This window comes from Melospiza melodia, chromosome 2 (genome assembly GCF_035770615.1).
Source record: "Melospiza melodia melodia isolate bMelMel2 chromosome 2, bMelMel2.pri, whole genome shotgun sequence".
Classification (NCBI taxonomy): domain Eukaryota; kingdom Metazoa; phylum Chordata; class Aves; order Passeriformes; family Passerellidae; genus Melospiza; species Melospiza melodia.
In genome coordinates, this window is record NC_086195.1 from 63,741,137 (window position 1) to 63,764,621 (window position 23,485).

At 51.9% G+C, this 23,485-nt stretch overlaps 1 protein-coding gene across 2 annotated transcripts; it reads left to right on the forward strand.

Moving 5' to 3' along the window:
* Positions 1-22,474, forward strand: ATN1 (atrophin 1). Of its 2 annotated transcripts, none has more exons than XM_063148518.1 (10): positions 1-51; positions 14,274-14,461; positions 14,660-14,797; positions 15,171-15,284; positions 16,570-18,578; positions 18,767-18,989; positions 19,098-19,815; positions 20,982-21,125; positions 21,347-21,527; positions 22,062-22,474. In XM_063148518.1, exons 2-10 carry the CDS (start codon positions 14,384-14,386, stop codon positions 22,093-22,095), a joined length of 3,639 nt encoding a protein of 1,212 aa, XP_063004588.1. In that variant the 5' UTR covers positions 1-51; positions 14,274-14,383; the 3' UTR covers positions 22,096-22,474. The 2 variants fall into 2 exon arrangements, with proteins under 2 accessions (XP_063004588.1, XP_063004587.1); XM_063148517.1 differs by lacking the exon at positions 1-51 and adding an exon at positions 266-510.
* Positions 22,475-23,485: the final 1,011 nt, after the last annotated feature.

The window sequence follows — 23,485 nt, forward strand, 5'->3', positions numbered from 1 at the left end:
TGCTCGCCCCGCGCCCGCGTCTCCTCCTCCCCCGTCCCACGCTGCCCACGGGTGGGTTGGGGGGTGCGGGGCGTGTGGGGTGTTTCGCGGGGAGGGGCGGCGGCGAGCGCGGAGCGGAGGGGCGGGGGAGGGGGCTCGTTCTGGGCCCTTCGGAAATGGGAGGTGGCTAAGGCGGGCAGCGGTGGGAGCGATGGGAGGGCGGCGGGGCGCAGGCGGAGGCGCCTGAGCGCGGCGGGAGAGGGGGCGACACAGCCGCGGGGCGGGGGGGCCCCGCTCCCCGCCGCACCCCCCCTCCCGGAGCCGCTGTCCCTGCCACCGACCGGTTATTCCGGAGCCGCGAGAGGAAACGAGGGAGCGCGGAAAAGGAGGAGGGAGGAAAGGGGAAAAAAAAAAAAAAAAAAAAAAAGAGAAAAAAAAAAAAGAGAAGGGGGGGCAGCGTTTAAATCCCTGCCCCCCGCTCCTCGCCGCCTCCATTCCTCCCTTCATTCGACCTCCCCTCAGGAGCCGCCGGTGAGTCCCTCGCCCGCTCCCAGCCGCTCCCGCCCCGCTTGTCATTGTCGCCCACTCGCTGCATTCTTTCGCGGCTGGATTTTAGCCCTCCGGTCCGTCTGTCGGGATGGGGAGCGAGGCGGCGCGGGGGGGGGAAGCACCAAACTTGGGGGGGGCAGGAGGGGCGAGAGTGCGATTAACCCCCGCGGCGCTGGGGAAGGGTCCCCGGCGGTCCCTGCCCCGGCGCGGATGCGCCGAGGGGCCGGCAAGGAGCCGGGACAGCGCCGCGGGGCACGGGGGCTCGGCGGGGCGGGGGTCCCGGCCGCGGCTGGGGGCGCTCCGGCATCGCCGGGGGGCGCTGCCCGCCCGGGGCTCGCCGCCCGCCCGGGCTGCGCTGCGCTGGAGCTGGACGGCGGCGCGGCGCCTTCCCCCGGAACGGGGGGCGGGGGTCGCGCGGGGCTCCGCGCCCGCCGCGGGGGTCCCGGGGCGGGGACACCCCCCGCCGCGCGCCCGGCGTGACGTCAGCGCCCGCGGAGCCCCCCTTCCCTGCGGCGGGAAGTTCGGCGGGGGCAGGGCCCGGGGGGCGCGGGCGGCGGGAGTTGGGAGTTTGCGGCCCGGCGCCGTGCGGGGAGCGGGGCGGCACAGCGCCCGAGGGGACCGGCTCCCGCCCCGCCTGCCTTCGGGGGGCCCGTATTGTCCCCGCTTGCCCAGGTGCGGCCGGGGAGCGGGCAGGAGGAGCTGGGAATAACGTTTCCATCGGGGGACCGAAAAGAGCCTCGGCTCTCCCCGCCGTAGCTGCAGCGGGCGCGGGTGGGATTCGCCCCTCACCGCTGCCCCCTCCTGTGGCACGCCAGGGTGCCGCCCGGGGACCGGGGCGCTGGCCGGACCCCGTACGGCTGGGTGGCATCGCGGTGGCGGCCGCGCTCCGCTTGAACCGGCCCAGATCCCCGGTGTGTCCGGCTGGTTGTCCGTTTGTTATTCAGGATTCCTGGAGGGGTGGCATTCCCACGTCGCCCTTTTGACTATGCCATGGAGCCGGTGGCTGTTCTGGCTTGCTGGCCTGTGGCCGGCTCGGCTGCTGTTGCCCAGCGAATTGCCGGCTGTATTTTGCCGAGTGGCCGCTGTGCTGTTGAAGTGGCAGCCATTTGGTCACCGTGGCATTACTTTGCACGCCGCCTTTGCTCGCCGTGGAGTTGTGCCCTGATAGCTATTGTACGTTCCCGAAGTTGCTTTCCAGATGGGCAGTGTCTTTCCTTGCGTTTGCCTCAGTGCCGTGGCTGCCTTGAGTTCCGCAGCCGATTCCTCATTTGCCAGGATGGCTACTGTAAGAATTTGTAGGGCTTTTGTCTGCAGGCTCTGTTTTTTCTGGGCTGTGCCTTGAGAGGCAGCGTGTCCTTACTGAGCTCGGCACCCAAATCTGTTGTCATTATTTCTGGTTGTACTGGGTGGATTGAATCGGAGCTGCTATGCTTTCCAGCCTTAAAAAAGTGAGGAGAAAGTGGTGGGCCATTATCCTGAGGTGTGCAGCAGGAGGGCGAAGGAGAAGTTGGAAATGCCGTTCATTTTGTGTCCACCTGAGTGCTGGAGCACGTTTACACACCCTTCAGGTGTGAGCTGCCTAAAGCTGCAGAGTTCAGCATTGACCTCCCACTGGCGAATGCCACAGCTGTCTGAGTTGAAAGCTGGACTCGCTTTTCTTCTAAGCCCCAGGGTGTTGTGAATCACTGCTGTGCTGCGCACACATTCCCAAGGGGCTGGAGCTCCATTACCCATGGATGGGACACTTGTAAATGTGAATGATCAAATTGTTCATTTGGAATTATTCTCGTTCTCTCTTGTCCTGTTTCTTGGCCAAGTTGTTAATGTTATTTTGTGTCTGTCATTAGTGATGGCACAACCAATCATTTGTGTGTTTCCCCAACTTCTTAGGAATGACCTGATCTTTGAAACCAGACTTTCCCAGTTATGATTCATGATGGAGCTTTTCAAGCATGGCCAAAGAGTGAACTTGTAGTACCATGGTTCATGCTGGAAATTATAAAAACCTCCAAACATTTGAAAATTAAATGTGCAGTGAATCTTAATGAACAAGATGAACAGGTTAAACCTGCTGCAGTGACCTGCCTTTACCTCTCTTCATATGCATTTGCCTCCTCCCCTGGGTTTTGTACCCCTTGGATACCTCTGAAAGGTTCTTGCATTCTCACCATTAGGTTTGCCTGAACAAGGAGTTATGATGACGTTTCTTGTGGGTGTACTTGTATTCCAAAATGATAATGGTCATGCAAGGAACTGTGATTCTATAGCATGGTGAGATTGCTGCACTAAAAGCAGCCTGATCTGTATTGTTCTTCAAGAGGAGGAGGAGTATCTAGTCCAGTCAGACCAGGTGATCGTTGTAGGTCCCTTCCAACTGAAATATTCCATCCTGATTTATTTTGTGGGTGAAATACATCAGGCAGGTTTTTCTCCTCCCAAAGTTCAGCTCCTGTCACTCCTTGTACACCTTCCCAGTTTGTCCTGGAGCCTTCTCATGTTCATCAGTGTTTTTCTTGGGATGGAGGTGGAGTTGAGAGGAGCAGTCCATGTGGAATACAGAGCTGTGTAGGGAAGGTTACAAGGTCTGGGGTGTAATAATGTTTGCAAATGCAATCTCTGGAATTGGTTTGTGCACATGTTCAGCTGTGCCCCTCCTTAAATACCTACCTGAATGTTAGTCCATCTTATATTTTTCCTCCTTGTGTAATCCCTTTTCTTTTGAGAACCTGGTTTTCTCTTCTGTCAGACTTTATCTTCCCCAGTTCATTTATTTCTCCCAGTGTCTTTTGGACAAATAAACTATTTTCTTGCCTTCGCTGGATTTTCTGGTCTCATTCTTCCTCCATTAGGAGATGCTTTGGAATCATGACATATACATTTCTTGTGTTTATCATTTTATCTCTTCCATCTGTACTTCTTGAAGACTGTGTCTGGTGAAGTTCAAAATAGCAGTGCTTTACAAACTTCTTAAAGGCTGAAGGAGAAGGCAACACAAGTTCTGGCTGTTCAAAAGCTGAAGATGTCATGCTCTTAACCAAGGGAGCACACCTAGGGTAGGTATTCTCTGCAGAACTAATTCCCGAGGTCCCTGCTGGAGTCTGGTCACAGCGGATGGTTTAACATGGACGTGAGGTGCTCCCTCTCAGTGCCTTCCTTGACCTCCTGAGGCTCAGCAGTGCCCAGGCCTGTGTGGCCAGGCTGGCCAGGTGCATGTCCCACTGCTCTTTGTCCCGTTGAGATGAGCACTGGAGAATCTTTCTGTCCTTCCAGGCACGTGCTGGGCAGTGGTGGGCCCACAGCCCATCTTGTCAGTGAGGTGTGTATGGAGAATGGTGAAACACAAGGGGATGTTTCCACTTCAAGTGGCTTGAGCTTCACCTCCCTACCAGTCTGGTTGGCTGTTTGGGCTTCAGATGTTTGGGGATAACTTGGCCAAGTTCAACAGAAGTCAACTTTGTGAGGAAGCGATCCCCTCAGAAGCAGTGCCTGGCTTCCAGCTCTGATAATCCTGCAGAAGTTTCTGACTGTCTGTTTTCTGTGTGTGTTGTGGCAGCAAACACTGATTTGTTGTTGTCTCCTCCTGTAAAAATATCAATGTTTGATTGATCGTTGTGGCAGTATTTTCACCTACAAACCAAAGGCTAACTGCAATATCTTCTCCAGACAATTTCAGCCAATGATGGTCTGTCTGGGCTTTGCTGAAGAAGGGGAGCTGGTTGCTCTCAATCTTACTTCATGTCTCTTGCCCTGGTGACATTCTTCATCACAGAGAGTTTAGCTGGAAAAGTTTAGTCTTGTACTTGCCTGCTGTACAGTGCACTTGGCGATAGCCTGTTTCTTCCACAAGGTCTTCCTGCACTATAGATCACTTAAGTGAAGGTTGCATTTGAGCAACCTTCTTCTGTTTGGATAGTGAATTGGATTTACTTTATGTGTGTATATATATTTATGTGTGTGTGTATATCACAATATATATGGTAGTTTGTATAATATATCTTGTATAAAATATAATGTTATATAGTTATTAAATTTTATATTGATATATATAGCAGAGTGTATTGGATATAAAGTGTATCTATAGCACAGTATTTTGGATATACTGCTGTTTTTTTCTTTCAGGCAGTGCAACAGATGAAGTGATTTACCTCAGAATTATTCAGGGTTTGCCAGACACATAAAGAGGGCCCACCCTCCATGAAGAATGGTTTATCCAGTCATGGTTATCCATCAGGCTTTCCTCATACATTGCTAGACCATTGCCTTCAAAGTCCATTTTCACCAGAGCTAGCTAGACCCCATCTAGACCCCACCTTTTGGCCAAATTCTATGACCACTAATGAGTTTAGTATTGAAAAACCTGTTCTCATCAACTGGATGGTCTGTGCAGAAAATATTAAGAGCATTTATTTTACAATAAAATAAAAGGAAACCCTTAAAAATTTCAGCGATACGTTACTTGCATTCCTATGCAAGTTTTTCAAGTGAATAATTTCTCCTGCTTTTCAAATTTTGCACCATTCCTCTGTTTGATTTGTCTGGGTTTATCCATTGGATATGGGGGTCTTTGTTGTGTAGGTTAAAGAGCTGTCAGAAATCTTCCTTTGTAGTGCTCATAGGCCATCTTCAAGTCTTTTAACATTTTCTCAGGTAAGCTATATTTATTTAGCTTAAGGTTATAAGGGGGAGGAGTTAATCGCATTTCTCAATTTGTCAGCATCCTTTTTGGAGTACACAGGTAAAAATGGCATGCACTACTCCCATAATTGCCTTACCAATCCTGGGTACAGTCAGGTGAAAATCACCTCTCTTTTCCTGCTCCTGAAGAATATTCCTTTCTCTGTGCACTGGTGAATTTCACTCATTCCAGAAATGCCTTCTTAGAAGTCTTTTCAGACTTCTGGGATGAGAGATGAGGGATGAGGGCAGGATCATCCCACTTGGCCGGTGCTTGGCCAGTAGACCAAGGAGAAGCTGTGGGATCCCAAGCCTGGGAGTGATTCGAAGTTTACCAGTGACTCATATCTGCTGTACTGCTGTTCCTCTGGCCATTTCCCTGTCCCTAGTTCACTTCTTTCCTTCTGGATATGTCTGTCCATCTTCATCCTGTTGACATGCTTGCCCTTGGCATGCGTGGCTCTCGTGTTGTCTTTGCTGTCAGTCATGAATCCCTGCAAACAGAGAATCTAAAGGGTGTCCCTTGGGTCAGTGGCTGCAAAGTCATGGAATCCTTATGTTGGAAAAGACCTCCAGGATCATTGAGTCCAACCATTAATCTAATAATGTAATTTTCTAATCTTACCTAATCTAGTCCAATCCAATCCTGTGCCATTTTCCTCTGATACTCCTACAGCTTCCAGCTGTTTCTAGCTATCCAGAAAGTGCCAGTGACTCTCTCTTGAATGAAACTCTCCAGTCTCCCATCAAACACACAGAACCTTCTAGCACCCATGGTGTCCTTTAATTGGAAATTCTGCAGCTACCTGTTTGAAGAACTACTCTTTTTAGTTGTTTTTGAACATGTTTCTTTGTAGTGTTGTTTGAGGGTCATCAAGTTTGTACTGGAAAAGACAGTAAAAAAATATTTTCTACCTAACCTCTAATTTTTATATATGGCTTTAGGTCCCCAGTCACATCCTCACTTCAGTAACCTTTTCTCTGGACAGAGATGTCTAACCCACTCAGTCGTGCCTCTTCATTGTCCCTTCTGGTTCCTATGAAAGAAGCAGAAATTGCACACAGATTTCAAGATGTGGGAAAGCCATAGGTTTGTGTGGGGGCATAATGATGTTCTCCTCAGGAAATTCTAGCATGCAGTTTACTTTCTCAATGGCTGCTGGATGCCGAGGTGCCATTTCATGGATCCGCCTCTTATATCCAAAGGGTGTCACTTTATATCACTTTATATCCAAAGGGTATCACTGTGAGTTGCACTGGTCAGCTCAGAGTCTGAATGTCCCTTCCAGCTCTGGCATCCTCCTTTGAGTCTCTGGGCAACCATCCTGTGATGTCTCTGAGTAATTTGCTTTGCATTCTTAGCAAAGGGACCTCTGTGTATCAGAAGAGGGCTGTGAGGTGTAACACAGACCCTGGGCCCCTAACAGCTCCACAGGTAAGGTGTGCTCAGGTGTTGCAAATATAGAAGATGCTGCACTTCATAAAATAGTGAGTGTGGGGAACGTGTTGTGTCCTTCCTCTGGATCATGCATCTCTAGGCTCCATCCCACTTGCAGAAGGCAGAGCCCAGTGTGGATTTTTTCCTGATCCACCACTGGGCTCTGCCAGCCTGTGTTTTGGAGAGATCTGGAAGCCCTCCTCTGGGGAGACAGAATTATTCTGCTGGGATTTTTAAGTAAATCTCTTACATACTTAACAGTCATTTTACTGTGCCCTCAGGAATTGTTTTACGATTAACATAACCTTCTTTAGTACATCTAACCTTCATTTAGTGAATCAAACTTTATTTTCAGTTGCTTTTGCAAAAATTAATATCTTCTTCTATGCTGTAAATTAAGCTATTGTTAAATGCATGAATATTTTTATTATTTATTACCTTGCTTTAGCTCTGTTATTTCAGTCTGTTAATCATAATTTTTTTTAACAGATACATTTTTATTTGAATGGAGATTCCAGAATTAGTTTTCATACTCAAAATAACATTCTTGCTTCTCATGGTTGTGCAAAATTAAGAAAACAAAACATTAATATAGGCTTAATAAAATGTAAACTAGCTTTATCTCCTAAGACTGCCAGTGCTCTGCACAGTTATTTTTAGTATTCTTATTTGGCACCCTTTCCTGAAGCGTGAGCATTTTAATTTTTATTTATTATTTTACCGCAGAGAGGGAGCACATAGGTAGCCTGACAAGTGAATTTGCCAACAAGTACATATAAGAAGGATTGAAGCTGTTGCCTCAAGAATAATCTTTTTTTTTTTTTTTGCATGGGAGGTGTTATTTTAAAACAATTTTAGGATATTTTATACAATGATGGACTGGTGTGGATTGAAAGGGGCCTTAAACATCATCCAGTTCCATCCCTCCTGCCATGGGCAAGGACACCTTCCACTGGACCAGGTTGTTCCTGGTCCCTTGCAACTTGGCCTTGAACATTTACAGGGTTGGAACATCCACAGCTTCTCTGGGAAACCTGTTCCTGTGTCTCACCACCCTCATAGAAAAGAGTTTCTTCCTCATATTCAATTTAAACCTGCCCTCTTTCAGTTTAAAACCATTGCCCCTTGTCCTGTCACTGCAGGCTCTGGTAAAAATTGTCACTCTTCCTTTCTTATAAGCCACCTTTTCATGCTTAGAATGTCAGAATCACAGAACCATTAAGGTTGGAAAAGACTTCCATGATCATCGAGTCCAACCATTGGCCAAACATCACTTTGTCAACTAAGCCATGGCACTGAGTGCCGTGTCCAGTCATTTCTTGAACACATTCCACTGTTGCCCTGGGCAGCCCATTCCAAGGCCTCACCACCCCTTCAATGAAGAAATGCTTCCTGATGTCCAGCCTGAACCTCCCCTGGCACAGCTTGAGGCCATTTCCTCTCGTCCCATTACTTGTTGCCTGGGAGAAGAGGCTGATCCCCACCTGGCTAACCCCTCCTTTCAGGGAATTGTCCCAGATCCCTGTCCTTTCTGTGCTGGAGACCCCAGAGCTGGCTGCAGCACTCCACCTGGGGTCTTGCCAGGGCAGAGCAAAGGGGCAGAATTCCCTCCCTCACCCTGCTGCCAGTGCTGTTTTTGATGCAGCTTAGGACATTTTTTGCCCACCTGTATTGCAAGATTTTTGCCACAGGGCTGCTCCCAGCCTCTTCATTCCCTAGTCTATACTGATCCTGGTGATTGCTTTGACCCATGTGCAGGACCTGCACTTCACCTTGTTGAACTTCATGAATGTCACATGGTTCCACTCCTCAATCCTGTCAAGGTCCCTCTGAATGGCATCTCTTCCCTTTAGCCTATCAACCACTTGACTTGGTGTCATCTGCAAGCTTGCAGAGAGTGCACTCTATCCCACCATCTGTGTCACCGATGAGGATATTAAATATATTGGTCGCAGGTCCTTGGGGGACACCACTGGTTCAAGGTTTCCAGTTTGACATTCAGCTGTGGACTGTAACTCTGGATGGAGCCATCCATCCAGTTATCAAATATGATGGAGACTGGCTTGGCAACTATGTCAGCCAGCTCCCTCAAGACCCTGGGATGCATCTCATTGGGTCCCATGGACTTGTTCATGTTCAGTTTCCTCAGGTGGTCTCAAACCTGACTTCTTAGGATGGGATTGTGAATCAGCTCTTACACAGAAAGATAGATGTAAATTGAGAGAGTCCATTCAGCTTGTGTATTAAAAGTGTGTGTGATTCACCCTCTGGCACAGAGTGGAGTTTCTGAAAGCATACATTTACATTTATTGTTAATATTTATTTTAACACATCACATAGCGACCCATTCTATGCTATTATATTTTAAAGACAGAAGAATCCAGTGAAATTCCAGTACACTGCCAGTATGAAATCTGTGTCTTTATGGAAAATAACAAAAATTGACAGCTGTCACTATTTTCATACTGGATTTATATTTTCACCTCTTGAGCAGTAGTCAAGAGTTTGCACTTATGTTGTAGGTGTTTCTGCCTGAGTTTGCCACATAACACTGAGCTGCCAAACCTGGCTGGCAGGGCAGATCTCAGCCCTTCCTGCCCATGCCTGATGGCTGCTGGAGGTTGGAAGTGCCTGTCCCAGCCCTTGTGGAGGGCTCTGCAGAGGACTGGGAGGCGTGTGCTCTGATCCTGGGGTCTCTGGGTGCAGTGACCTGCATGAGAGTGCCCTGTAGGAGTCCTGTTCTTTGATTAATTCACTTCCCAGCCTGTGTTCACAGCCCCTGCATCCACCCAGTGTTGTAGTTACTTTTTAGGAGATAGGAAAATGCCTTTGTTTGAAAACTACCTTTCATTTGTATACCTTCGTGTATTTATTCTTAACAAAAATTACTGAATATAGAAGATTTGCCAGTCATGGCAATATTCACACCCAAGATAGTATTAGCCACAAATGTTTGCCATCTTGGTATTCAACCATTTTGGCATCCTAATCCCTTTGCCTGCAGAATCATTTTCCTTTTTACAGGAATGTCACACTCCAGGTATGTATCGAAAGATGGTGACGTGCAACCTCAACCCTGACCTGTTTTCTCATTGCTGTCCAACACTGAACATGGTGCCCTTCCTTTTTCTTCCCTCTCTTTCTCCATCATGTCCTGTAGTGAAATGCCAGGGTTCAAGCATGAAATCAGGTAATTAGCCATTGGGAAATGCTGTACTTCATCTTGTCTGATTGTAGTATCTGGGACAAAACTTAATGTTTTCAGGATCACGCACAATCATTAAAACTGATTACGTTTCTGGAAAAATTCCCTTCATTTTACAAAATGAGGCAGATTGAGACAGGAGTTAAAAATATTTGGGACTATCATCCCATCATTCATTGAGCAGTCATATATATATACACACATACTACTCTTCTTAGTGATCTTTACCCATCAAGAGGGATCCATCAGTTAACATTCCAGCTTATTTTCAGGACACTTTTCAGCATCTGCAATGTGTTAAAAAGCAGCTGTGTTCGTTTTGCCACCCTGGTTCCTCCCTCCAGTGCTAGTCCATCTCTTTGTAGAAGTGGGAAGAAAAAAAACAGGATGGGAACAGAGAGCTATTGAATTGCAGAGAAGGAGACTCAGTTTAATTCTCACATCTGACTTCTGAATCCCTGCCTTTGCATATCAAATACCTTGGATTTCACTTAGGATTTTGGATGTGATTCCTACATTTCAGAAAATTACTTAAAGAGTAGTCACTGTGTACTTTAAACAATTCCCAAATGAAGAAGACAAGAGGTTTGCACTTCAGAACATCTGTACTTAGGTTAAAGCAGGCATTCCACTGACTCCTTGCTCCAAACTTCCATGGACTAGCATCTACTTGCATGGACTAGTATCTAGTGGAAGCTGGCTTAATCTGTAGTAAATAAACTAAAAAAGGGATAATGTTAGCTCTTTTTCTTAAATGACACTGATGCTGGAGCCTTCATCTCTCCCTTCTGCTGCCACTGGCCTCAGAGAGGGCTAGCTGGACCTTGGCTGGTGTTTGATCTTCTCAAGCAGGCTGGAGCCCTGGACTTGGGCTGTGCATCCTGGGGCTTGCTCTGCCACTGAGCACCTGCTGAAGTGTCAAAACCCTGCATGGCTCTGGCAGCATCTCCCTGTCTTCCTGGTCTCGGTGGAAACGTGTCCTGGCTGCTGGAGATGTGCTGGGTGCAGCCCTGCCTGCAGCCCCAGCGTGTGCAGAGCTTTGGTTTGTCATTTACACTTCTGGCCAAGCCCTCAAACACCACCCCAGAAACTTGGTTCCCATTTCCTCTGCTTCTGTCGCAGTCTAGGAAAGTTTATTTCCTCAGAGCCACAGACAAATGTGTAAATGCACTCCTGAGCCAAGGACAAACATTCAGCCTGCTTTCTAAGAGGTAAAACCTGAGTGCTTCTCATTTGAGATGGACTTGTTTCCAGTTTGGTTACCTGGAAGAATTGCTCCACATGACAGCCTGGGAAGGAGAGAACCCGTCTGTGTCCTTCAACAAAAGAAAAGCTGAACCTCGTATGCTTGTGGCTGGTGGTGCCGGACGGTCCAGGCTTTGGGAAGGAGAATTACTTGGAGCTGAAGAGGAGGAGCAGGATCCATTTTGAATGCCACGTGGGGGATGCCTGTTGAGTGTATGTTGCTCGCAGGAGACTTCACCAGGGCTTGCAGGAGAATATGGAGGGGTTTGGGCAATAAGCCAAGCCAAGCTGGGCTGTATGAAACACAAACAGAAAATTGCAATTTGCAATGCCTCATAACTCAGTTGAACCTGTGAAGGGCTTCACAGAGCCAGGGAAAGGTTAACCCTTCCACAGCAGGCCTGTCACGTCTCACCTCCTAACCAAAACCATGGAGCCCTAAGAACCCTTCAGAGACATTTGCAGGAATCTTCAGTGATGGGAATGGTTAGGTGTCACTTGCTAATTGTAAAGGCTCACATTGCAGGCTTTCATTTCATAGATGTTAAAATTAGAAGACAGATTTGTGATCCTCTCATCTGGCCGTAACAGTTGCTGTACTGCTATACTAATAATGTGTGTGTCAATTCTCTTACATATTTTAGTAGTCTTCACTGTCTAAGTGACAGAAACTTCTGCCTCAGTCAGTGGTTGATTATGTCTCTTGAAATACCACTGGTTGTTTCTGGCTTTGTTTCTTACTGCATATTCAGCAGTTGGAATAAGTACGGAGTGGGTATCCCTTTGAAAAAGGGAAGTTTTGTGTGGTTGGCTGCATGTTATTTGCCTGCTGACTGACTTCTCTGGGAAGAGGATGGTAATTGTCATTCCAGGGTTGCTGGAAAGCTGAAGCGAGACCCGTGTGCTGTGTTATCACTCTGGCTTTGGTGTGGGAGGCGTGGGTGGCATCCCTGTGGAATGCAGGGAGCAGTGACACTGGTAGCCTGCTGTTGCTGCTGCTGTGCCTTCAGACTGAGCTAATGCTTGCAGGTTGCCACCATGGCATGAGTCAAAGGATCACCTTAGCTATGACAGTCGTTTGTTTCACATAAGAAATGTTGATACTGGATGCTTATCTGAAACAGCATCAGTGTCACCGGCTGAATTAGCAACCACAGGCCAAAGCGTGACAGAAACATGAGCCTGTAAAACAAGTCAGCGGGTGGGGATTGGGAGTGGGCTCTGCCTCCATTAGGTCAGTTACAAACCACCATCAGCTATTTTCCTATTAAAGAAGAGGTCTCAGTTAATGAATTGATGTGTGTGGGAATTAATGCTGGATGAGTCCCCCTGGGGCTCTTGTGATGAAGGTCAAATAAAATATTAATGGAATTAAAACAAACAATCCCCTGATTTTCCTAAGTACCTTCCGGATGGGTTTCTGTAAGCGTTGGTCAGGGAAGATGTGGAGCCCCAGGAGAGACAGGCCAGTGTCATTACTCCCATTTCATGGTCAGGCAGATGAAGACAGTGGAAAGCAGTGACCCTGGGGCCACACAGTCCAGCAACAGGGCTGCACAGGACATCTGAGAGTTCTGTCGGGTGCTTTTGCTCTGATCCCTGTTTTCAGCTCCCTTCTCAGAGGAATAGAAGTCATCCAGATTGCTCCTGCACTGCTTGGCTGGAAGGTGATTTTTCCAGGTGTAGGATGGTCTTCGGGAGCCCCAAATCCATAGGCTTCTTATTCACAAAATTCCTCTGTGCTTCCAGATGAGAGAATAAAACCCAGTAGTTGTGGCTTTTTTCTGCTGGTGCCTCTTCCATGGGACACATTCCCTTGTCTTTCAGATTGTCCATTCCAGAGGCTGAGTATAGCAACTCAGATGACAGGCTTGGGAAGGATAAAGTCTTTTTGGTTATGTGTGTGCAGTGCAGAGCAGTGCAAAAGGTCTTTAGCTTGCTGGATTCAGGCAGGCTAACTTCAGGAGCAGTATCCCTGAATAATTTCCTCCAGTTCCCAGGCTAACACAAACATGGTACTTTCATAGTCCAGGGCAGGAACTGTGTGATACAACAGGGTGTTAAATTCTACAATAAAATGCTTTTGAACATGGCACAAAGCTGTAAATTGTTCCAGAGGGGTCTCAGAAATCTTCCTGCTGCTGTGAAGTGTAAGGATGTACTCTGCATCCCTGGGTGTGACTCGGTCTGGTACACAGAAACATCAAGTGTTGAGGAGGAGGAGACCCTGGCAGGCACGCCAGGCTAAACAGAGCTGGTGATGGTGTCGAGTAAAAGCAGAGCTAAATGTGTTTTCTCACACCTATTTGTGTACCTTGGGCATGGAACAGCCCGAGCAAGACATTTCCTGCATAACGTGGTGGTGCACGAGTGCATGTGGATGTGCTCTGGAGAGGGCAGGGCTGTACAGTGCCCTTCAGCAAAGGCCACTTTGCTGAATGACAGATGACACAGGGCTAGCAGATGGCAGCACATGGCCAAGTAAGGGTGGTGGAACTTTCTGCACTGACAAGAAGAGTGAAGATGACCTAACAAAGTCAGAAAAATTGTAATTTGGAACATATCAAAACACTTTCCTGTCATTTTTTCCCCAAGGAAAGGAAAATACTAAAATTATTCCAGAAGACAGATAACATCCTGATAACTGTTCCTTCTTGCATCCTCCAAAGCAGCGTTATTGGCCCCAAATCATAGAATGAGATAATCACAGAATGGCTTGGATTAAGAGAAGCCTTAAAGATCATCTACTTCCAACATCCCTGCCATGGACAGGGGCATCTTCCACAAGAGCAGGTTATTCAAAACCACATCCAGCCTGGCCTTCAACACTGCCAGGGCAGGGGGATCCCTGAGGCAACCTGTTCCAGTACCTCATTACCCTCAGAGTAAAAGAGTTTCTTCCTAGTATCTAATTTAAATCTGCCTTCTTTCAGTGTGAAGCCATTAAAAATGAATACCTCACATCATGCACATATCACTCCTAGAAATTGGAAATCAAATATGGCAGTGGGCAAATCTTTTCCCACACTGATGGGAGAGTTTATTGCATTCTTGGTGAACAGACTCGAGTCTCTAAATATGGAAACAATAATAATTTTGCCATATTTCTATAGCAAACCATGAAAAGGTGTTCTGTAGTTCACTCAGTCTTTCTCCCCCCTCATCTACTTGTCTGCCTTTCAGGATCCAGAGGGATCTCATTGCCTGGCTGGTGTAATTCCCCCTTCCAGAAGAGCTGCCCATCTCCATCTCCTCGGAAACAGCCGAAGGGGGTTGTGGAGTCATAAAAATTTATGTTTTCATCAAACCGGGCCAAGGAGAATGGGGGTCCCACACCCAAAAGAATGAAGACACGACAGAACAAGGACTCAGTACGTGGGGTGGGACAGGGGGGCGGGACACGAGAGCCAGGCTGGAGGTGTGGGTTGGAACTGAGGCTCCCTGCAGAGGTAGTGGCCATGAGTTTGGCACAGTGGAGTGAAGGGGTTCATGGGCTTTGGGAGGCTGGGCACAGAGCAGGGGCGGGTGGGAGGTGCAAAGCAGGACTGACACAGTGATCCCTCTCTTAGATGTCAATGCGGAGTGGACGGAAGAAAGAGACTCCGGGGCCCCGAGAGGAGCTCAGGTCACGGGGCCGAGCTTCCCCTGGTGGTGTCAGCACCTCCAGCAGTGATGGCAAGGCTGAGAAATCCCGACAAGCGGCAAAGGTAATACCAGCTGGAACACAAGTGTGGGTGGCCAAGTACTGCCCAGACTGGGTGGGATCCATTTGAGGATCCAGAGACACAGACCAAAAGAGATCCACAAGTAGCCCGTGCTGGTTTAGCTTTCTGAAATGGGCCGAATCCCTCTTTGCTCTCATCCTCACCATCTTGCACTTTTCCAAGAACTGGCGTCCAGTCTCACCAGACCCTTTTACTGCTCATTTTTGTCGTATGCTGGGTCCGTGTTGGTCTGCTAGTGTCATTGACACATGTCCCATGGTGGCTGTGTCTCACCTGCTGCAGTCTGTGAAGACCTGTGGGGTTGGAAGATTTCCCCATGACCCTCCACCTCTGTGTTCTCCTTGTCTCCTTGCAGAAAGGCCGGTTGGAGGAATCCTGCACCCCCAAGAGCAGCAAGCAGGGCCGAACAGAAGAGATCTCGGAGAGTGAAGGGGAGGACACCAACGCTCCCAAAAAAACCAAAACTGAGGTGAGCTCTCCCTGCTGTGATTGCTGGCATGTGCCCAGTCCAGAGCAAAGGAGTCTGCACTTCCCTGTCTGTGCTGCTCGTGGTTCTGGCTGGTTTGGAGCCCCGACACCTCGGGGGTTTTCCACTGCAGCTCTTCCAACCTAAATGGCATCTACAAAAATGGCACCAGGAGTGATGACTGAGCACATGGAGGCTCTCTGTCTCATTTGCCTTGTGTTCAGGGGTCTGCTATGTTGTCAGAGCTGGGGATGTGCCCTGTCTTTTCCAGCTTAGTGCTAAGAGCCTGGCTCCATGTGCAGCTGCAGGTTGGGCTGGAGTCAGTCCCTTCTGATCCCCAGCACAGTGTGACATGGAGGTGCTTAAGTCATGGTGGGTTCCAGGTGACAGTCATGCAACACCTGCTCATGCACACACAGAGCCGTGGCAGGGCTTTTCCAAACACTGACAGCACCAGGCTGGATTGGTGGTTGGGTGGTGGGAAGACTCAGCTCTTGTGCTTCTCCATTCCCCGTTAGCCTGTTCAGGGAACTGCCCTTAAAGGCCTGCAAACATGGGGATGCTTGCTTGTGTTAAGAGGTCCTTATAATTCAACCACCTTGGTTCCACTTCTGTAATTTTTCCACGTGGACAGTCTGTTCAGCTCAGCAGTGGTATTTTTTCAGCTTAGCCTCCCTTGTTTAGAGTGGCACTTGTTAGTTCCCCTCACCCATGATGACTGCTAATCACCAGTGCACATTGTCTGAGGCAGCAGGTGGTGGGGAGGAGCAAGGCTTGGGAAGCACAGGGGGAACTCCTGGAAGTAAGGGGTGGAACAGTGAGAGGGGTCTGGGTGGGAGCTGGTCTCCTTGACCAGGGAGAGCTCTGCAGGGGCAAAAAGAGCAGTTCTGGGTCTGGGGTCACTGTGGTGTGTGCGGCTCCATGCCACTGGTAATACCATGTCCTGGCCAACAGCCCATCAGCCCATCGCCCGTGTTGTATCTATTCCCTCTCAGCCTTGTGTGTAACAGTTCCTGCCCTCCCTCACTGCCTCTTTACACAAGGTACCCATTGTTACCTCCTTCCTGAACATGGAATGCTCATGAAGGACCTGGGAGCACTGGAAAGGAGGCAGGAGGACTGGTGCTATGTGTACCTCGCCAGACAATGTCTCCTTTCCTCTGTGAGGTTTTCTAGTGCTGGGGTTGGCAGGGAAAGGTCAGAAAACAAGTTCTCTGGGAACTTGAAGTGTGCCATGTATGGTCTGGGAGGCCTCATAATGCCCCTTTCCTCCTCCTTCCTACTTCAGGAGTTGCCCTGTCCTCCATCCCCATCCGATGTTGACAGCCTCGACGGCCACAGCTTCAATGATGAGATGAGCAGCGACCCACGGGACATCGACCAGGATAACAGGAGCACCTCGCCCAGTGTCTATAGCCCTGGGAGCGTGGAGAACGACTCTGACTCCTCTTCCGTGCTGTCCCAGGGGCCGTCTCACTCCTACCACCACCCTCCGCTGTTCCCCGAGAGCCCGCCGGGAGCTGCCCCTCCCGACAGCCTGGCCCGTCCGCCAGAACCCAGCTTTGGGCTCCCGGGCGAGGTGCACCCCCAGGGACCTCCCGCAGGGAGTTACCATTCCCAGCTGGAGGGCCAGGCCTCACGCATTTTCCAGGCTCAGGCCCCACAGACACCTGCCTCCTCCTCCTCCTCTTCCTCCTCCTCTGCTGTTGCTGCCCCTTCCGCTCCGCCTTCCTCCTCCTCATCCTCTTCCTCCTCCTCTTCCTCCCACACTCCCCTTTATCCTGCGGCCAATGTGGTCCAGGTTGGGGCCAAAATTGCCGGTGGAGTGGGAGTGCTCCCAGCACCAGGGGCTCGTGAGCAGCCCCTCAGCGCCAAGCACAATCCACCCCCTACCACCCCAATCTCTCTGGCGTCGGTGGGAGGAGGGCTCCCCCCTCAAAAGACGCCCCCAGCCAACCCCCCGGCCGCCCCTCCGGCCTCGGCCCCTTCCTTCCCCCACGTCTCCTCCAACCTGCCTCCCCCGCCGGCCCTGCGCCCCCTCAACAACGCAGTGGCCGCCTCCAGCTCCCCAGGGATGGTGGGGCAGGCCCTGAGCGGCCACCTGCCCTCGCCCCACAGCATGGGGCAGGACAAGGCACCGGCCCTGGCCCCCTCCCGCTACCCGTACGCGCCGCCACCGCTGCCGCCCTCCAGCTCCTCTGCCCAGTACCCGCAGCCCTCGGCGGGCCAGCCCCTGCCCAGCTACAGTGCTTCCTACGGGCACTCCTTCCCCCCGCCCAGCGGCCTCTCCGTCTCCAGCCAGCCCCCCAAGTACACCCAGCCCTCCCTGCCCTCGCAGCCCGTCTGGAGCCAGGGGCCACCCCCTTACAGCCGCCCGCTGGGCAATGCCGGCTCCCACCCCGCCGCGCCTTTCCCTGCCCAGTCCCCCCATCACCAGCAGCCTCCCCAGCAGCACCACCACGGTCACGGGAGCAGCGGGGGCGTCTCCCCAGCAGCCACAGCTCCTCCCCAGCCCCCCGGGGGCTACCCCCACGGCCTGGAGTCCGGCAGCCATCACCCTTCCCATCCCACCTACGGGCTGCGCCTCTACCCTCCCCACAGCCAAGCCGCCTACAGCCAGGCTCCCTCCGCCACCGCGGCCGCTGCCCCCTCTTCCTCCTCCTCGTCCTCATCCTCTTCCTCTTCCTCGTCCTCCTCTGCTGCCTCTTCCCAGGGAAGCTACCCCAGCATGTGCACGCATCCACCGGGGCAGAGTCCTGCCACCTACACCTTCCCCCCGCCGCCACCCCCGTCCCCTGCTCATGGGGCTGGCCCTCCGGTCACTTCTGCTGCCACCACCCTCTCCACCGTCATCGCCACCATGGCCTCCCCCTCTGCAGCCCCCTACAAGACGGTCTCGCCCCCGGTACCCCCATCAGCTGTGGCCCCCTATGGGAAGCGGGCGGCCTCCCCTGTCCCCACTTTCCAGCCCCCAGCCCCCTACAAGCCGGGCTCACCGCCCACTTCCTCGGCTGCCCCTTTCCGTGCAGCCACGCCTCCTGGCTACCGGGTGGCCTCTTCCCCTGTGGCGGGGGGCTACAAAGCCCCCTCACCCGCCCCCTCTGCCCCACCACCCTTGCCAGGGAGCATGGCTGCCCCGGCCCCGCCACCACCCCCGCTGCCCCTCAGCGCTGCTCAGATCAAGCAGGAGCCGTCGGAGGAGTACGAGCCCCCGGAGAGCCCCGTGCCTCCTGCTCGCAGCCCCTCGCCGCCCCCCAAGGTGGTGGATGTGCCGAGCCATGCCAGCCAGTCAGCCAGGTGAGGGGAGACTGGTTTCTCCAAAGGATGGGGAGGGCCCGTATGGGGCAGGGAAGAGGAAATCACCCCAAGCCTGAGGTGCAGCTGTGCCCTTTTGCCTTTTTCATGATGCTTTTCACATTCCCACAGTAGCTGTCCCTGTCTCACCAGCCCTGTCAGCACTGACAGGCTTCCCCTCTCATCCCCAGATTCAACAAACACCTGGACCGTGGCTTCAACTCCTGCTCCCGCACAGACCTGTACTTTGTGCCCCTTGACGGCTCCAAGCTGGCCAAGAAAAGAGCAGACTTGGTGGAGAAAGTGCGTCGAGAGGCTGAGCAGAAGGCCCGCGAAGAGAAGGAGCGGGAACGGGAACGGGAGCGGGAGAAGGAGCGGGAGCGGGAGAAGGAGCGGGAGCTGGAGAGGAGTGTGGTAGGTCTGGGAGCCCCACTGCCGCCGCGCAGCCAGGGCGGATGCTCGAGGGCCCCCTTGGCCGCTCCCCGCTGGGACCCTGAAGCCGGTCTCTCTGCTCTTTTGCAGAAGATGGCCCAGGAGGGCCGTCCGGTCGAGTGCTCCTCCCTCGGGCCGGTTCCCCACCGCCCCTCCTTCGAGCAGGGCAGTGCTGTAGCGACTGTTCCCCCATACCTGGGCCCCGACACCCCGGCTCTGCGCACCCTTAGCGAGTACGCCCGGCCCCACGTCATGTCCCCCAGCAACCGCAACCACCCTTTCTACGTGCCCCTGGGCGCCGTGGACCCGGGCCTGCTGGGCTACAACGTGCCAGCCATCTACAGCAGCGATCCGGCCACGCGGGAGCGGGAGCTGCGCGAGCGCGAGGCCCGCGAACGAGACCTGAGGGACCGGGACCTGCGCGAACGCCTCAAGCCTGGCTTTGAAGTCAAACCGGCCGAGTTGGAGCAGCTCCACGCCGTGCCCGCCGCTGCCATGGATCCCTTCCCACGCCACGGCGGGCTGAGTCTGCAGACGGCCCCCGGCCTTCATCCCGCTTTTCCCTTCCACCCAGGGCTGGGCCACTTGGAGCGGGAGAGGCTGGCGCTGGCAGCCGGCCCCACCCTTCGTCCCGACATGTCCTACGCCGAGCGCCTGGCGGCCGAACGCCAGCACGCCGAGCGGGTGGCGGCGCTCAGCAACGACCCTCTGGCCCGGCTGCAGATGCTCAATGTGACGCCTCATCATCATCAGCATTCCCACATCCACTCCCACCTTCATCTCCACCAGCAGGATGCCATACACGCAGGTAAGGGCTGTGTGGTGCTGGTGCCTTGCACAAAGCCCTGATTTCTGTCCTACTGTGCCTTCCTTGCGCTCCCTCCCTCTGGCCCTGGGGAACCCTAAAAGCTGACAAGATTAAACTTTGAGGCCATATATCTTCAGCCAGAAGAGCCCAACATCATGGTCATTGTTCCTTTTTCCCACTCCCCTCCCACCAAAGGCACTGACACTGCTGATCAGTGGCCAGCAAAATTGTTTGCACTGTGTCCTTTTGTTATGGATCTGTGGGGCCACAGTACAAGTGCTGTAGTCCCACTGACTGCCTAGGTGGTGCTGCTGTGAACTGCATTCCTTACACTGGAGTCTGCAGAGGGAGGAGGAGCCCTGCTAGAACAGTTTCAGGCAGTGTCCTTAGGACTAATGAAATGCTGGTTCTCAATGGCTGCAGATAGTGGGATGGGATGGGATAGGAGGTGGGCTAATCATAAGGAACTGGAGGCTGATGTTCTTCAGAATTGAATGGTGGTCCCTTCCATTTCCACATCCTGCAGGAAAGCAAAGTAAAATGTTTGAAGATGAAAATCTCAGGGAAGTAAAGCGCAAGCTAGAGTGCAATAGGAAAAAAGTGTTGTGCCTGCTCAGGTGCTGTGAGTGGTCAGTGGGGTCTGGTGTCAGTCACAGATGCTGGCTCTGAGCAACTGCTCAGAGATGGCACAAGGTACAAGTGAGTGTCCATTTTCCCTACCATCCATGGCTGGGCACCTTAGTCTGGCTGGGAGTCCAAACCACTAGAAGGAGAATCTGTGCTGGATAAGACCTGGAAAAGAAAGCAACCCAGTACAAGTATGCACATGAATGGTGGTTGGGGGTGACAGATGGGCATGATATGGGGTGCAGATCTGATTGCAGAGCAGGTCCTTGCAGAACCCTGCTGAACTTCTAAAGAACAGTATTTCTTCCTGAGGAGTGTAGGGACAGAGCTCTGCCAGACTAGTTCACATGCAGTTCGATGCAGGCAAAAAGAGTAACACTCAGAAGGAGATGACACTATGTTGTTTAGCTGTGAAATCATCCCATCCCTAACACACTCTGATCCTCTCTCCATATCTGTTTTGTGAGGCCTTGTGCCTATCTCTGTGTTACTTGCTACAAAGCCTGGGACAATTATCTTGTGGTATCTTTTCTTCCCAGCCTCAGCTTCCGTTCACCCTCTAATCGACCCGCTTGCCTCGGGATCACACCTCACCCGGATACCATACCCAGCTGGAACCATCCCCAACCCTCTCCTGCCTCACCCTCTACATGAGAATGAAGTGCTGCGCCACCAGCTCTTTGGTAAGGAACTTCACGGGGACTGCTGTTCTCCTCCAGAGAGCATCAGCAGAGTTCCGAGGGGCACGGGCGTCACAGGGATCTGTTAAACAGGTCAGGACAGGCCGGTGAGCAGGTCCTGCACGTGGGAATGGGGGAATGGGAGTGCAGCAGGGTCTTGGCTGAGCTGTGGGGCCTTGGATGGAGCATTAACTGGGCTCTTCTCTGTGTCACTGTGGCTGCAGCCGCGCCCTACAGGGACCTGCCGGGCTCGCTGTCGGCGCCCATGTCGGCGGCGCACCAGCTGCAGGCCATGCACGCGCAGTCGGCCGAGCTGCAGCGCCTGGCTCTGGAGCAGCAGCAGTGGCTCCACGCCCACCACCCCCTGCACGGCGTGCCGCTCCCCACGCAGGAGGACTACTACAGGTGCGTGCAGCTGCCCTCTCCTCGCAGGAACACCTCCAGGCCCAGCCCTGGCGTGGGGCTGGCACAGGCAGCGCGAGCAGGGAAGCATTGCCCCTGGAGCGGGTGGCTGTGGCCAAGCCCACACCGGGAACAGGGACGCTTTGCCACGGGGCACAGCTGTGGCTGGCCACCAGGAAAGTCTACTCAATCCCTTGGGAGATCTCAGCTCCTTCCCCTCTGAGGGGGGAGATAACTTTTATATGTTTCACACATGTTAATGCAGTTATGACTAACCCATACCCCTGCCAAAATGCAAAACATTTATAAGGGTTTGATGGTTTTGCCAAGACAAGGAATTCACAAGTGCATGGGGAGGCACACTGGGAAAGAGAGAGGTGGAATGTTGTACCTTTTCAACAGTATCTCCTACTTCAAGGATCTACAAAACCTCCCAAGCCAGCAGTGTTGTGTGGGTCCAGATGAACAAAGGCAGGGAATGGTATAAATTGCCTTTTTTTCCTTTCACTATCACCTTGTTCCTCTTTTTTATCCTAGCCACCTGAAGAAGGAAAGCGACAAACCCCTTTAAATGGACTTCCACTGTCAGTGTGACATCATCATGTCTTTCTCTCAAGAGGAGCAATCAATCAACCAAATCCTGGGGGAGGGGAAGCTGCAAAGTGACACATCCTGATCCCACCATGCAGTAGAGTACAAGAGAAGATGACAAAAAGTATGGGATGGCATCCTGGGAAAAGTGGAGGAGAGCAAATGGGGAGGGACTGACACACCCCTAATGGACCTGAAGCGATTGGTACGTGATTTCAGCTGAGCTCTGAAGAGAAGAGAATCAGCACTGCACAGAGCTCCAAAAGACAAAGACTGACATGAATTCAGGGTGGCAGGAGCTCCATCCTTTGTTTTGGGGGAACAGTTGCATTAAATAAAAAGTGCAGAGCATTGCAGGACTTCATGTACAGGATGCTCCTGCCTTTTCTGCTTCTGCAGGAGGAGGTGCAGCCAAGAAATAACTGCAAACACAAAAGAGCCTTTTTTCAAGATTCCTCCTCAACACCCCATCCCCCCCTTTAACTGTAAGATACTGCTTAGCGATACAGAAAAGCAACGTGGAACTTTTTCAGATTAGCCAGAGCAGCTTCCCATTCTCCCAACATCTCTTCAGATGCAAACAGTGTTCCAGGTCCCTTGCTGAGCGGCCTCTCCTGCCTGCGGAGGGTCCGGTCCCAGCCATCGGGGTGCAAAGCACCGCAGGACTGTTTGCAGGACGGGGGCTGTGCTGTCCCCAGCTGATGGGAAGGGGCGCGGCCATGAGGTGCTAAGCACCAGCAGACTGTTTTGGACACTGCCGTCAGCACCGTGACCCCTCTGAGCCCCGTGGGGAGAGCTGGCATGGCGTGACACTGCGTCCTGGGACTGTCTGTAAGATGGTGGCTGCCCCTTTCCCCTCACCCCTCCTAATTGATGTACTTTAACTCATGCACATCCTATTAGACGTGGCAGTTTTATGTAGCAACTTGTGACTCCCTTGCCCCTGCGTGCGTGTTTTGATTTCACAGTTGTATCTCTCGATTGGTCCCCCATATATATATATATTTACTTAACCATTAAAGGAAAAAACAACCAACAACCCAGCTATGGAAAAGAAAAAAAAACAACCACCCAAAAGATGTTTCCCACGCACTCCCGAGCCCTGACACACATTCTAATAATTTATATATATAAATATATATATGAAGCTCTTAAAAAAGGAAAAAAAAAAGACAAAAAAACCCTTTCAGAAACGGGACTCTGGTGTGTTCATTTCTTTTCAGTGGGGCCAGGGGGAGAAGGGCAGAAACACTCCCGGTGAAAAGTGGGAGAGGCTGGAAGTGGGCACCGCCTCGGGAAAGGCGTGCGGGAGCCCGGCAACCACGGGAGGGGCGGGGCGTGCGCACAGCGGACCAATGAGAAGCGAGGAA